The 12586-nt window shown below is 35.6% G+C and overlaps 1 protein-coding gene across 1 annotated transcript in view; it reads right to left on the reverse strand.

Annotated features, from left to right (window-relative positions):
• Positions 1-12586, reverse strand: part of HCN1 (hyperpolarization activated cyclic nucleotide gated potassium channel 1) — a 199778-nt gene that overhangs the window by 166866 nt on the left and 20326 nt on the right. Inside the window, exon 2 of the mRNA XM_017811364.1 lies at positions 7195-7618. Coding sequence (XP_017666853.1) covers positions 7195-7618 — 424 coding nt within the window. The remainder of the gene's footprint in view (positions 1-7194; positions 7619-12586) is intronic.

Genomic DNA, 12586 nt, shown 5'->3' on the forward strand with positions numbered 1-12586 from the left:
TGTAAAAATACATTGGAAAAGAACCGAGAAACCCCATTCACGTGTTCCCCTTCAGTCTTGTCACTGCAGGAACCAAAGGGAGCTTGCACCGCATGCACTCACAGTGTGAAGGACTCTGCATTATCGCAGTGTCCGAATGGTGAACCATGATGCAGACCCCGGGCTGCCGAAACAGCTCTTTGGCCGTCATCACCTTCTCTGACGGCTCTTCAGCTCCCAGGAGGGAGCAGGATGACGCAATGAGCAGCCAGCAGCTCTGCCTTGCAAGAGGACTGAATATTCCTGACCTTCCCCCTTGCCTGACAAGGTATGTCCCCATCAGGCCATTACCCTGTGAAAGCCAAGTGGGCTTTCTGCTTGTGTTAAAAGCTTAGGATGAAAGAACAAGGCTTTATTTTGCAAATGTGTAGCCAGGAGTAAAGTGTGCAAGCTCTAGCAAGTGCAAAACAGAGTGATATTGCCAAAACAGCTTAAAAATAGTGAACAAATCAGACTTAAAAGAAATTATTCTAAAAATTTGTGTTACAATTCAGCATCAAAGACAAGTTGACACAGTTCTGATCATTTTCAAAACTGACTGACTGGCATTTTCTAGAAACGTTACTGTAAGGGTGAACCCACCTTCCTGGGTCTGCAGCCAAATCTCCCATGAATAGGTCCATTTACCATAGAAGCCAGGTGAGCACTTATATAAAGAAGAAAACATCATCCAGCTTTTGAGTTCAGGAAAAGTTGTCTCAGGCTATGTTCTACATTTCCATGGTTTATCTCCCAGGGAAAGCACCATCACCACACCATTACACTTCTGGGGTAGGCACACAAGAAAGGCAGCTCAGTTTGCACAGTCTTAAAAAGGGGGTAAAAAGACAAAGCAAGAATCCTTACACTCATAACACTTCCTATTTAGTGTCCAGGGCAATGGATTATTCTTTCTGTGAAAGTGATTATGCCTAGACCATAAAGTAGGAAATTAAGAAGCAGAATACTCAATGTCTTGCTTGCATTTCAGTAACTGCCTTCTATACAAATGTGCTGTTCTTTTTCAACAGTTAGTATTCTATTATTATTATTCTATTATTCTAATAATGCCTTTTAACCGTCTCTATCAGTTATGTGTATTTTCCTACTGTTGTACAGAATTTAAAAGAGTGAAAAATATAAACTTGAGTTTTTGTCAGTAATGTTTCATGGATGTTTCATTTACCTGCAATGATACATACTTTTCTTAAAAAAAATTTTCTTTTAAATATATTAAAAAGTACCGCACAAGTGAATATCATTTACCCATCTAATGTTAAAACATGCATTATTTCATACAAACAAAAACGTTTACATGAAATAAAATCCATTAAAATTTCCCATTTGGAACACTATCAATTTTGTAAAGATTGTATGAGGTTTTTTCCTACCAAAACACAAACAATAGACTTTTAAGTTACACGACAGAGAATAAAACAGCACTGTGGCTGTTTTATCTGTATGAGACTGGTTTTTGCTCTTATGATAATGCTTCTATTCACATGTTCACTTATATTGTGTAACCCTTTATTTTAGAATTTAGGTATCTTACCTTCTTATTTAGAATAAGAATAATATTTATAAGGTAATTTCAGTTCTACCCATATACACAAATTATATTTAGCAAACTGGAACTACATTATCAAGACAGAATATCAAGAGATAATATCAACAGCCTCAACACTCTAAAAGAAATTGCCTTTACATTTTCTAATTTAACAGGAAAAAGAAAAGTATAGTAGTTCAGGTTCTGGTTCTGTAGAGTCACAGCCTACAGGTGAAATACCTCTGTCATAGAGACAGACTATCCATTAGCCAACATCCCAATCGAGTTAGGGAGGAATACCAGCACTGCAATCTTACAGAGGAACAAACTGACAGCCAGCACAACTCCCAGGCACAAAGGGAACCCATTCCCTGTGTGAAACTGCACTGAGCAGCCTTCTGCTCTCACAAAGCTAGAAGGCTCTTCTACAGCTGTGCTGAGCAAGGAGCACTCCTAGATTTTTTAATTCAAACTGCAAGCAAACAGTGCAGGGTTTTGTTTTTCACCCTGTAGATTACACGAGAGATGGAGCTGGTCAGCACATGTCAAGCACACATGACCACATCTAGACAGCATGATGGTAGGGAAGACTGCAGAACAGAGAGGAACCCCCAGGCAAACCCCGTTGGCATTTGAGATACAGCCCAGCAATAAATGAAAGTCAGCTGTGTAATACATACACATGCCAGTATATGCACACTAAACAACGATATGAACAATTCCCCGCTGCTTGCATATTTACCTAGTCCTGATAGGGAACACTTCTTGGGGGGAGGGAAAAGGTGTAAAACAACTTGGGCTTTTGATATTTCTCCTCAATGCACACAATGTGACCCCAACCACAGTCTTTATGAGGGAGGACACAAATTCACTAATTTATACATGAGGCATTTTTCAAGCATGACTTTCCAACAGAAATAGGTGTTTTCTCCTACTTCCATCTTCTAAATGATAAGAAGGCAGATGACATCAATACAGAGGCTTTGTTGCAGAACTCACAGACTTTGTGCCAGTAAAAAAGGTGGACTTTCCTACATCTTCTTTCCCCTAGAGTTACTTAACAACTATCCTTCCCTCATCCCTTATGAGACAGACAACTCATATTTGGTTAATGTATCTCTAAAAGGCAATAAAAAAGTGTCCTACTTTAAGCTAATTTAATTCAAAATTGCCACTCAACTTCTACTGGTGTGCTTATTTGCAGTACTTGACTAATTGACACAACTTTATAGGGCTTAGAAAATATATTTTAAACTATCTCCCTGGAGAAGAGGAATTAAAATTAAATGAAAAGAAAGCAAAAATATGATGTCAATTCCCGTTTCCACAAGACTACTCATTTAAGAAGTTAAACTGTGTAACACCATCATTGACAAGAAAACCCCATGTCTTGTAGACCCAGCCCTGTTAAAATAAAATAAAATAAAATTAATCCAATCAGTAAAGGTGGTGTTTTCATCCAACACCACGAAGTACCCACCTAACTCATCCTCTCTCCCTTCCCACACAATTCCCCAGTCAGTAATCAAGAGGAGAGATAAAAAAACCTTGAATTCTTAAGGCTGTAAGGGAAAGGAAAAGTGTTTGGTTTTCTTATAGGGAACAAAAGCCATCTGTAGACCTACCACAGAAACACCAGGATACTGAAGTAGAAGTTTTCTTCTGTTGTCTGGATAACACAAGTGTCCTTTTACAGTAATTTTATTTAGGAAACAATAATGATTCAACATCATAGAGATACCTAATACATGTACCGGCAAAAAACAGAACAAGGAGAGGACACCTAGTGGTAGTCTGTGATGCTCAGGGTCGGTAGCATGGAAGCAACATATGAAATTTTTAATGCAGGACCTGATTTTGCAAAGCTCTTACACACTTAATTTTTAAGCACTTTAGTAAGACTTAGCATTCCTGCAAGCTTGTATTTATGAGCTTTTGCGAATCAGCATCACTCTGATTATCAGAAATAAAATAGCAAAACCAAAATATGTCAGTGTGATATGCTCAGAAACATGTTTAATTAAGCACCAGTGCTTTAGCAACAGCTAGAGTGAATATCGACACTTATGTAGGTTTATGAGACTCAAAAAGGTTTGGCAAATTGAAAATCAGATTTCAATACAAGTTAAACCAAATAAGGACATGGCTGCAATTTACAATTTTTTGCATATTTTACTATATGATTTTTTGCAAAACATAACCTTTATTGCCCATGTTGCAATAAGCATTAATTCACTTTAAAAATTGTTCTAATTCTACATAATCAAATATCTGAGAACAAGAAAGACTTAGAGCACATTTTTAGAAGAACCAATTCTATTTACTCATACATTTGCTAAGTATTGTCCTGTGATCAGAATATCTGTAAGCAGAACTACTGAAGTCTGAGTTTTAAGCAGCTTTTGGAAAATATTTTTATTTTAAATAATCAGTAAATTAATAGCATTGACAAATGTAAAGTGGCATATCATTTGACATGTAATGATGTATTTATTTGTAATTGTTTATATCTTTTATTTTTAATTGTTCATTGATCTATGAGCATATTTAGCTAAGAATAACTTACTAGTTGCATGTAAACCTATGTTTAACATTCAAGCAGTTTAGTCAGTCTCATAAAACTTAAAGTAAATAACAATTAGGTCCTGTACCTCCTGTTCAGTATTTTTAGGAACCTAGGTTAAAAAAAAAATCAAAAGCAAACCCCCGTCACAAATTACTGCAAAAGTATAATTTCTGTAATTATCAATTTAAATATTTTTTTTCTTGCATGTTATTACATATAATTTAGCTTAAGTAAGTATGTGATCTATATGTCAACACCTAAGTTCAAAGGACTGGAATATTAGACATCGTAGCTCAAAAGCAGTTTTAGGAAAGTGTGCATTTGCAAATTCAGTAAATTATTTCCTGCCAAGATGTCTCCTGTCCCTTTCTTGAAGTCTTGCTTCCTATTTCCACTGAGCCATTCATTTGGATAAGCAATTAACATCAGACTGATATGAATATATCAATCAGATTTCATATATATTGCACCACAGGCTACAGCTGTTCCATCAAACCACTTAATGCAGAGAAAGCTTCTGCAATGCATACATTATTTACCTCAATATTACTCTGTGTGGCTGTTAGCAGCTTGATCTTGATTTAATTGATTTAAATGAGGTGGAAATAAATAAAGGAACAATGTTTCACCAGTGTCATACAAAAATCTTTTAAATTTTTAACCACTGATCCTAAAGTTCAGAATATTGACCTTGAAGCTGAAGTCTTACTGATACCTAAAGGAAAGGCTCAAACAATGTCAACGTCCCTTTTCTCTTTGAGGATATAGAAATACCTCAGTGGGATAGCTGCCTTATGGTACAACTTGATTTGTTCATCAATCAGTTTTCCATGAAGTATCCTCTTGGCATGTTATGAAGAATGAGTTTGCTGACTGTCCTCTGAATATTTGAGACATAATGTTCACTATTTTTGATCCAAATACATATATTTCAGATTTATCTGCACCACATTTAAAACCAATATGTCAGCCCCTAAGCAAAAACTATTAAATCCTTTTAACCACATGCAAATAGGCTCCAGTTCTGTGTCATAAAAATTAGTTAACAGTTGCTCCTTGTTGTCCATGTCCAAACACGCACATATAGAGAACATGAATATCAGAAGCAAAGTCTCACTGACTACCCCTATAGGATCATCCATCCATTGTTTCCCAGTTCCGCAAAGGTCATCCTTACCCAGCTTTTTTGTTTGTTTGTTTGAAAATATTATTATAACACACATTTTCTCCAAAGCCATATATGACAATCCATGACCTCCTTCATTTCTGATCTCTGTAAAATGCTAAACAAAAATAAAAACAGACCAAAAAAGCCCTTTTTTTTTGCACACATTTCATTTATCAGAGCCTGATTCAGACTACACATTTATATCTTGTTCCTGCATATGAGAATCTTTTGCAAAAGCACCAAACAACCTTCTCACTGCTCTACTGCATGCTCAAAAAAACCCCAAGCAAACAAAACAACCTTCCTGAGGACATATTTCACAAATTTTACTAATGGAATCAAAGGTGAAGTTGCAACCAAACATCATTAGCTAAAGATTAAATGGACCAAACACCAACTATTGCTGGTTTGGACCACATCCACTGGTCACTTCTAGTCCCACTTAGTGGCCTATTCAACTATTTTTATTTAGAATACCTGATTTCTCTTTGACAATATACAGAAGGGAGGAAAAAAGGAATTCATTTCTCTGCCTAGTAGGCATTTATAGTGGCAAGCTCATAATTTGAGCTGCCAGAAAATAATGTCATTGAATGGATTTCAGAAGGTTGTCTCTTTGTAAAGCACAGAGGAGACAAAAGCACAGCTTTATGGTAGAACTGCAAAATATGCTTAATCATTTGCCTTAGTTAAACAGCACAAAACTATAGTGCTCTATTTCTGTGCAAAAAAACTATTACACTGCTTTACAGAGAGGCAAAAAGAAGTAGAATTTACAAAATAAAAAATAATTATCTATTTCAGAGGTTATTTTAAGAAACAACTATAAATTTATTTATATAGACTTTCGATACTTAGGATCATCCAGCATCATATCACTTTAAAACATAATCTGACTTTATTTGTGAGATGGAGCTGCATTTAGGTTTCTGTTAAGCCAGAAAGTGCATACCATACTGGAGATTACCAGCAGAAAAAGCACCAGAAACGGTACCAAATCTTCCCTCAATATTAATTTAATTAAATAAATCTCTATCAAATTGATTTATGGAAATCAATTTTAATTGATTCCATGATAATGCTCTACAAAATAATTCTCATTATGTTTACTTCAAGAAAGGTTTAGAAAACAGCAGTGTTTTTTCCTATGGTTTTAACACTTCTGTTTAAAACATTGTGATATTTAGAATTACAGAAATGAGGACAGGCAAGTAACAAAATGACTGAATCGTGGTGGTATGTGCCAAAGCATTAGATACTTCCTAGCCATGAGTATGCCAAATTAGGGAATGCCATAATTTCCTGGAAAAGGCAGCATGCCAAACTGGCAGGCAGCATAACATCATATCTGGAAACAGTGGAGTTGGCAGTTCAGAAGGCAATGACTCAAAATTTGGACTACCCATTTTTCATAAAGAAGGCCAGTATTTGATATATTCAGACTACATACAGCCTTCAAACAAGGAGAATTCTAGGAAATCTACTCAATAGTAAATTATTTCAATTTCTCCTATAATAGAAAAATATGAACATGTATTTTAAATTCTCTTGACTACAAGAGTATTAACTTAGTAAGTTTAAGTGCTAGTCACGAAAATCCAATGAAGATTTAGGTGTTTGTTGAAATTCCCAGTATTCTTACTAGGAGTTCATCCATGCTAATTGTGTTGATGGTCCCAAACATATTTTGGCCTCTGTGATTAGCAGGGAGATGATGGTTAATCTAAGCCATTTTTTTCCAAAAAGGCCTTTTCACTAGCACCTGTTTGTAATTACACCAACTGGTGAGTAAAAACTCTATTACGTTCTTGTTCTTGTGTACCTCTTCAGAGAGATCTGACTAGTGTTCTGTAGAAATAAGTTCTTAGTAAATGATGTTAGAACCATAAATCTTACCTCTTCCCACTGGTGTATGTATCTAATCAGTCTTGAAAGGCGCAATAAACGTAACAGGCTGAGGATTTTTGTAAATCTCACAATACGAAGTGCTCTTGCTGTCTTGTAAACCTCTGAATCCATTCCTTTTTCTACAATGAGAAAGATATAATCCACTGGTATTGATGAGATGAAGTCAACCACAAACCAGCTTTTTAAGTAATTCATCTTAATGATTTTAGGGTCCAGTATGATTTCAGAGCTGTCTTCATTTACAGTCCCAGTTCTAAAATTCATGATCAAGTCCAATAGAAAAACAGTGTCTGATGCCACATTGAAAATAATCCATGGTGTTGTTGTTTGTTCCGTGAAGAATGTGATTCCAACAGGTATAATGACAAGGTTTCCAACCATCATTATGAGCATGATTAAGTCCCAGTAAAACCTAAAAAAAAGGGAAGAAACAGAATGGTTGATGTAATGTGGTAAAACACATCTATAAAAATGGTCTCTATCGTGCCATCAACTTCACCTCCAGATTTTGTTAATGCTAAGAAAGTTCTCATTGTTTTAACCTGTTCAGTATGTCAGTAAAGACAGTCATTAAAGACAAAGTAACATATTTCATTAGGTGCCTTCCTTCTTAAGAATATGCATCTAGAATAAAGAGAGTACTATGGCTTATTACTCCATGGCATATCACACACTGAGCAGACTTATGCATACTCCTGTCAAAACCTCTTTGTGATGTTATATGGACAAAACTGATGTCTTATGCCAATCAGAAGCACTTTAGCAATGAAATAGTTTTTTTAAGATTTCTGTCCAAATGGAAAGCCAAATATCTAATAGATAATATATTAAATGTTAGTACCTCTTTGCAAATATACTTATACCATTACAGTGCTGGAATAAAATTACAGGAAGAGAAAAAAATAGAAACAATAATTAGATAACATCAAAACATTCATCCACTTTTTCAACCTTAATTGAACTTCCATGCATTTTTACAACCTCATAGTCTACCTTCTCTCAGAGCTAGCTTAGAGGTTTTAGCGAGAACAGTTGCAATTTGCATAGCATAAAATGTATACTGCATTTCACTATTTTGTTCCAGAAGTATCTAAAGGCTCCCCTTTAACTCTGTTAGAATGCTGCTAATCACACTTGATATAGATGGTAGAAAGCCAGACTCATAACTTTAAAATTTGTTATAGAAACAGTGAGTAAACCCACTTCTTACACAGATTATCTATCCTGATGGAAGATTTCCAAGAGATGGTAGTATATACCTGATTTTAAGCAAGTTATGATAAATCCTAAATGTTAAATTGTCAAAGAAAGTTATTCAATAAAAGAACTGAAACTGGACTTGAGAAAGCCTAAACCCAATGCATAACCTCTTGTGGTGCCTGAGAACACGATCTGGTCAACTAAAATTGATCTGAAGAGGTACAGAAACAAACCAACAACAGTTGCCTCATTAGACTTTCTAGAAGAATAGAGGCAGCAATGGCTCCACGACTATCTCTGCTCTGTCCTTCCATTGCAACAGCACCTGGTGCAATGGACATGTGACGGACACACTACCAGCACATCATTTCAAGACTGACTTCCACGCCACTTCTATCATACTAATACCAGCCTCCTGACATGCAACAAGGTTCATCTTGGTAAAGGTTCATGGCAATCAACAATAATGATAGTTTAGTTGGCCATTAAGCATTTCAGAATCGCGAGCCTAGTTTTTGACAGACTTGCACAGAGCATATGGATTACATTAGATTTCAGAATTGCTTCTTGTATTCACCAGATGATCATAGAACCATAGAATGGTTTGGATTGGAAGGGACCTTAAAGATCACAATATTCCTCTCCCCCAGCCATGCACAGGGACATCTTCCACTAGACCAGGTTTTGCTCAGAGCTCCATCTGGCCTGCCTTGAACACCTCTAGGGATGGGGCAACCACAGCTGCACTGGGCAATCTGTTCCACTGCCTCACCACCCTCACAGCAAAGAACTTCCTCCTAATACCTAATCTAAACCTACTGTCTTCTAGTTTGAATCCATTCCTCCTTGTCCTACCTCTATTCACTTGCATAAAAAGTCCCTCTCAGTCTTTCTTGTAAGCTCCTTTCAGGTACTGGAAGGCCACAATTAGGTCATGCTGAAGCTAGGCTGAATAATCCCAAAGATCCAGGTTTATAAATTCCCTTTTTTCCATGTTAATCTGTGCAAATGCTTCTGAGTTTACAAATTGTTGATCTGAGAATATCAATAATTAAATGTAACAGTAATTAAATGCTAAAGGAAGAGTAACATAGGATTGAGAATGGCACGAGAATTCCCAGTTTTAAAACTGTTCATTCCAAGAGAAACCTAGAGAGATTAGGCTTAACTAGCATTTGAGAGAAGTGCTTGGCAAAGTACCTCTAACTGGTACTCAGAAACTGCATGAAATAGACTTTAAAAATAATTCCCTGTGTACCACAATGTGATTTGTGTCTTACACATTCTCAGTTTTGCAATAAATATGAATACTAAGTGCTAAAAATGTTCAGTTTTATTGAGGCTATATGTATTTTTGTTTAGCATATGATGGTATTCACCATATCTGGCTAAAATTTCCCAATTTCTTTTATCTTTTTAAATTCATGTAACAACCTTCCCACTGTGCTAGATTCCTTTTCAGTAATCTGGAATTACCATACACAAGGAACCTCTAAATTCTTATATCACTGCTACTATGATTGACAGGTAGTTACCACAAATACTATTACAATGCTATCAACCAAACTATTTCACAAAAGTGTCCTTGGAGAAAAAACACCTTCAAGGAATCTTGAAAATGGGTGGAAAACAAATAGGAAATAATCACAAGAGGTGTCCTGGTATCTGTGGCTGTCTCTGATGCAAAGCACTGCTAATTTCAGACTGACCTGTACCTTTCATCAGCACCAGGAGCAGTTACACAACAAAGGCCAACCAAAGCTGCACAACGACCAGCCACCCAGCCAACGAAAGAGATAATGCAGAACCAGGTGTTTTTAACCTACGGTAATCCGCGGTTTAAAGGATCATCTTGTACTGTGATTATGCAAAACACACATGAGTTCCTGATGTTGAATGTCAGCAAAAGTGGTAGCATTAGGGCTAAAATAATACTGAATGCTAAGGACTAAGAGATTGTACCACTTCTGTATTTTGATTTTATACCACAGTATGCTGTAAGCTGATTAGTTAGTAGGAAAAATCCGTATAATTTTTCATTTAGCAAAGCATCAGACATTTTCTTTTAGAAAAATGTTTCCAAGTGGCAAGAAGTTGGCCATGTTATATTTCTTTTTCAGGTGAGAAAACTAGATGCAAACCCCTGTATTACCCTTCTTTGACCTGTGCAGAGAAAGTAATACAATGCGTTCCTTGCCTGCAGTTCAGAACATTCTATTATTCACACAACAAAGAGCAAGCTATAAAGCTTCACAAGATGGTGCAAGGAGCTGCTGTTGAGACACAGAGATAGCCATTTGTTTCAAACTACTTTTAGCATTATTTATTTATTTTTGCTACCTCCCCCCTAAAGAATGAGGGTTATGAATCTACAACTTACAGTCTCAAAGTTCCAGATTTATATAAGGTATTGGAAAATGTTGATGAAGAGCAAGAAAGAGGTAGCCTTATCACAAAAAAAAAAATTTCAAGAATGAGGATAAAAAAATGAGAGTCTGGAGGTAATAAGATCTTTCAAAGCTCAAAATGAGAAGCAAATACTGATTATGGCTCAGCTGAAGCTAACTCAGTGGATCTACAACTAGATGACATAAATAGAAGGTGCGGAGGTCAGCACTGCACTTCACTGAACTATTCCTGAAACTTTTTAAATGCTCCAAAATGGCTCAGAGGTATAATACCTCCAAATAAAAAAAAAAGTCTTCAAGTATTAAACTATAGAAACAAATTTTAAAGCACATTTTTTTCAAAGCTTTATTTTATACAGAAATATTAAAAAAATCACATTAGTTATTATTTTAGAATTCTCAAATAAAACTAGCTGGATTCATAACCGTCTTTCATTGATCTTTTACTCATAATTTATTTACTATATTTTCAAAATATACGGTAATAACAGTGTTTATTCAGCTCTTGAACACAGTGCTGAAGCATTTGTACTTTATTCACTGACACAGGCTGTCCTGGATAGGATGAACAACCTATTCAAAATAAGTGTCTATCTAAGCAGCAATAAATAATTATTTAGTAATAATTAATCACTGTTTGTATTAAGCTTAATAATGTAAGGCACTATGAATTCTAACAGGCATTTTATTTTCCACTTTATATATCCAACCCAAAGAAAATTGAATCTTAAGGAAGGAAATTTCATCTCAAAGTCAATTCACTGCATAATTTGCCATACAAACAAATTCAAATTTGCTTGCTTCATTATTTCCCATTGCTGCCCATCAACAGCAAAGTCTCAATTTCCATAAATCAGTGTTGTTTGAGATATGATTATTTTTATGGTACACACAGACTGAACCAGCAGAAGTTGTCAGTAGTCTCACAAACCACACAGCAGAGTGAATGGCAACTCTAAGGCATGGAGTGCCCTGACTTGAGGCTACAGAGCAGTCAGGACTTTTCTTTAGTTTAAGTTTTCTGAGTTTCGAGAAAGACTGTAAAAGTCTAATTTTTTATTAAAAAGAAGCAAATCATATCACTAAAACTTCATTAAATTCAGTCATAAATACTCATCAGCCACGTTGTAAACTGGAAAGTCTTTCAAAAATATATTAATTCAGATTGCTTGTAAAATATCTTTGAAGTCAAACCTGATGCATCAGAGAGTAGGTTTTCTGATCTCACATTCACTCTGTACATTCAGAGAATGAAGAACTGTAAAAAAAAATTTACAAGCTTTCCATAGAAAACTTGTTTCCTCTTTAGCTAAATATTTTGATTGACTAGCAGATGCTCAGTGAAATGAGCACTGACTTTTTTTTTTTCTCACCTTCAAACAGAGCTTTATTTCTTTTGCTTTCATGGATCATTGGTTCACCTAACAGAAAAATCAGTGTCCTATATAGAACAAAACAATCTCAGTAGAAATAATGTTATTTAAAATTTTATTATACTATGCTGTAACAAACACCGAACTCAGTATTATTATGTAAGAATTTGATTCTCATAGGGCATGACATCTTTATCTGGTTGTGCAACCATATTCTTGTTCTAGTAAGAGGGAGTAAAGCTAGACGTGCCTGGAAACATCTGCAACATACAGATTACTACTAGGATGTGTTGGAAAGGTCAGAAGAATGAGTAAAGGACTGGTTTTTTTCAGATGACCCAATTCTTTTAATGGTTGCACAGGTGTCCATGCTTGAAAACTTTCTCAAAAATCATCAAT

This window comes from Lepidothrix coronata, unplaced genomic scaffold, assembly GCF_001604755.1.
Source record: "Lepidothrix coronata isolate B3197 unplaced genomic scaffold, Lepidothrix_coronata-1.0 Scaffold31, whole genome shotgun sequence".
NCBI lineage: Eukaryota > Metazoa > Chordata > Aves > Passeriformes > Pipridae > Lepidothrix > Lepidothrix coronata.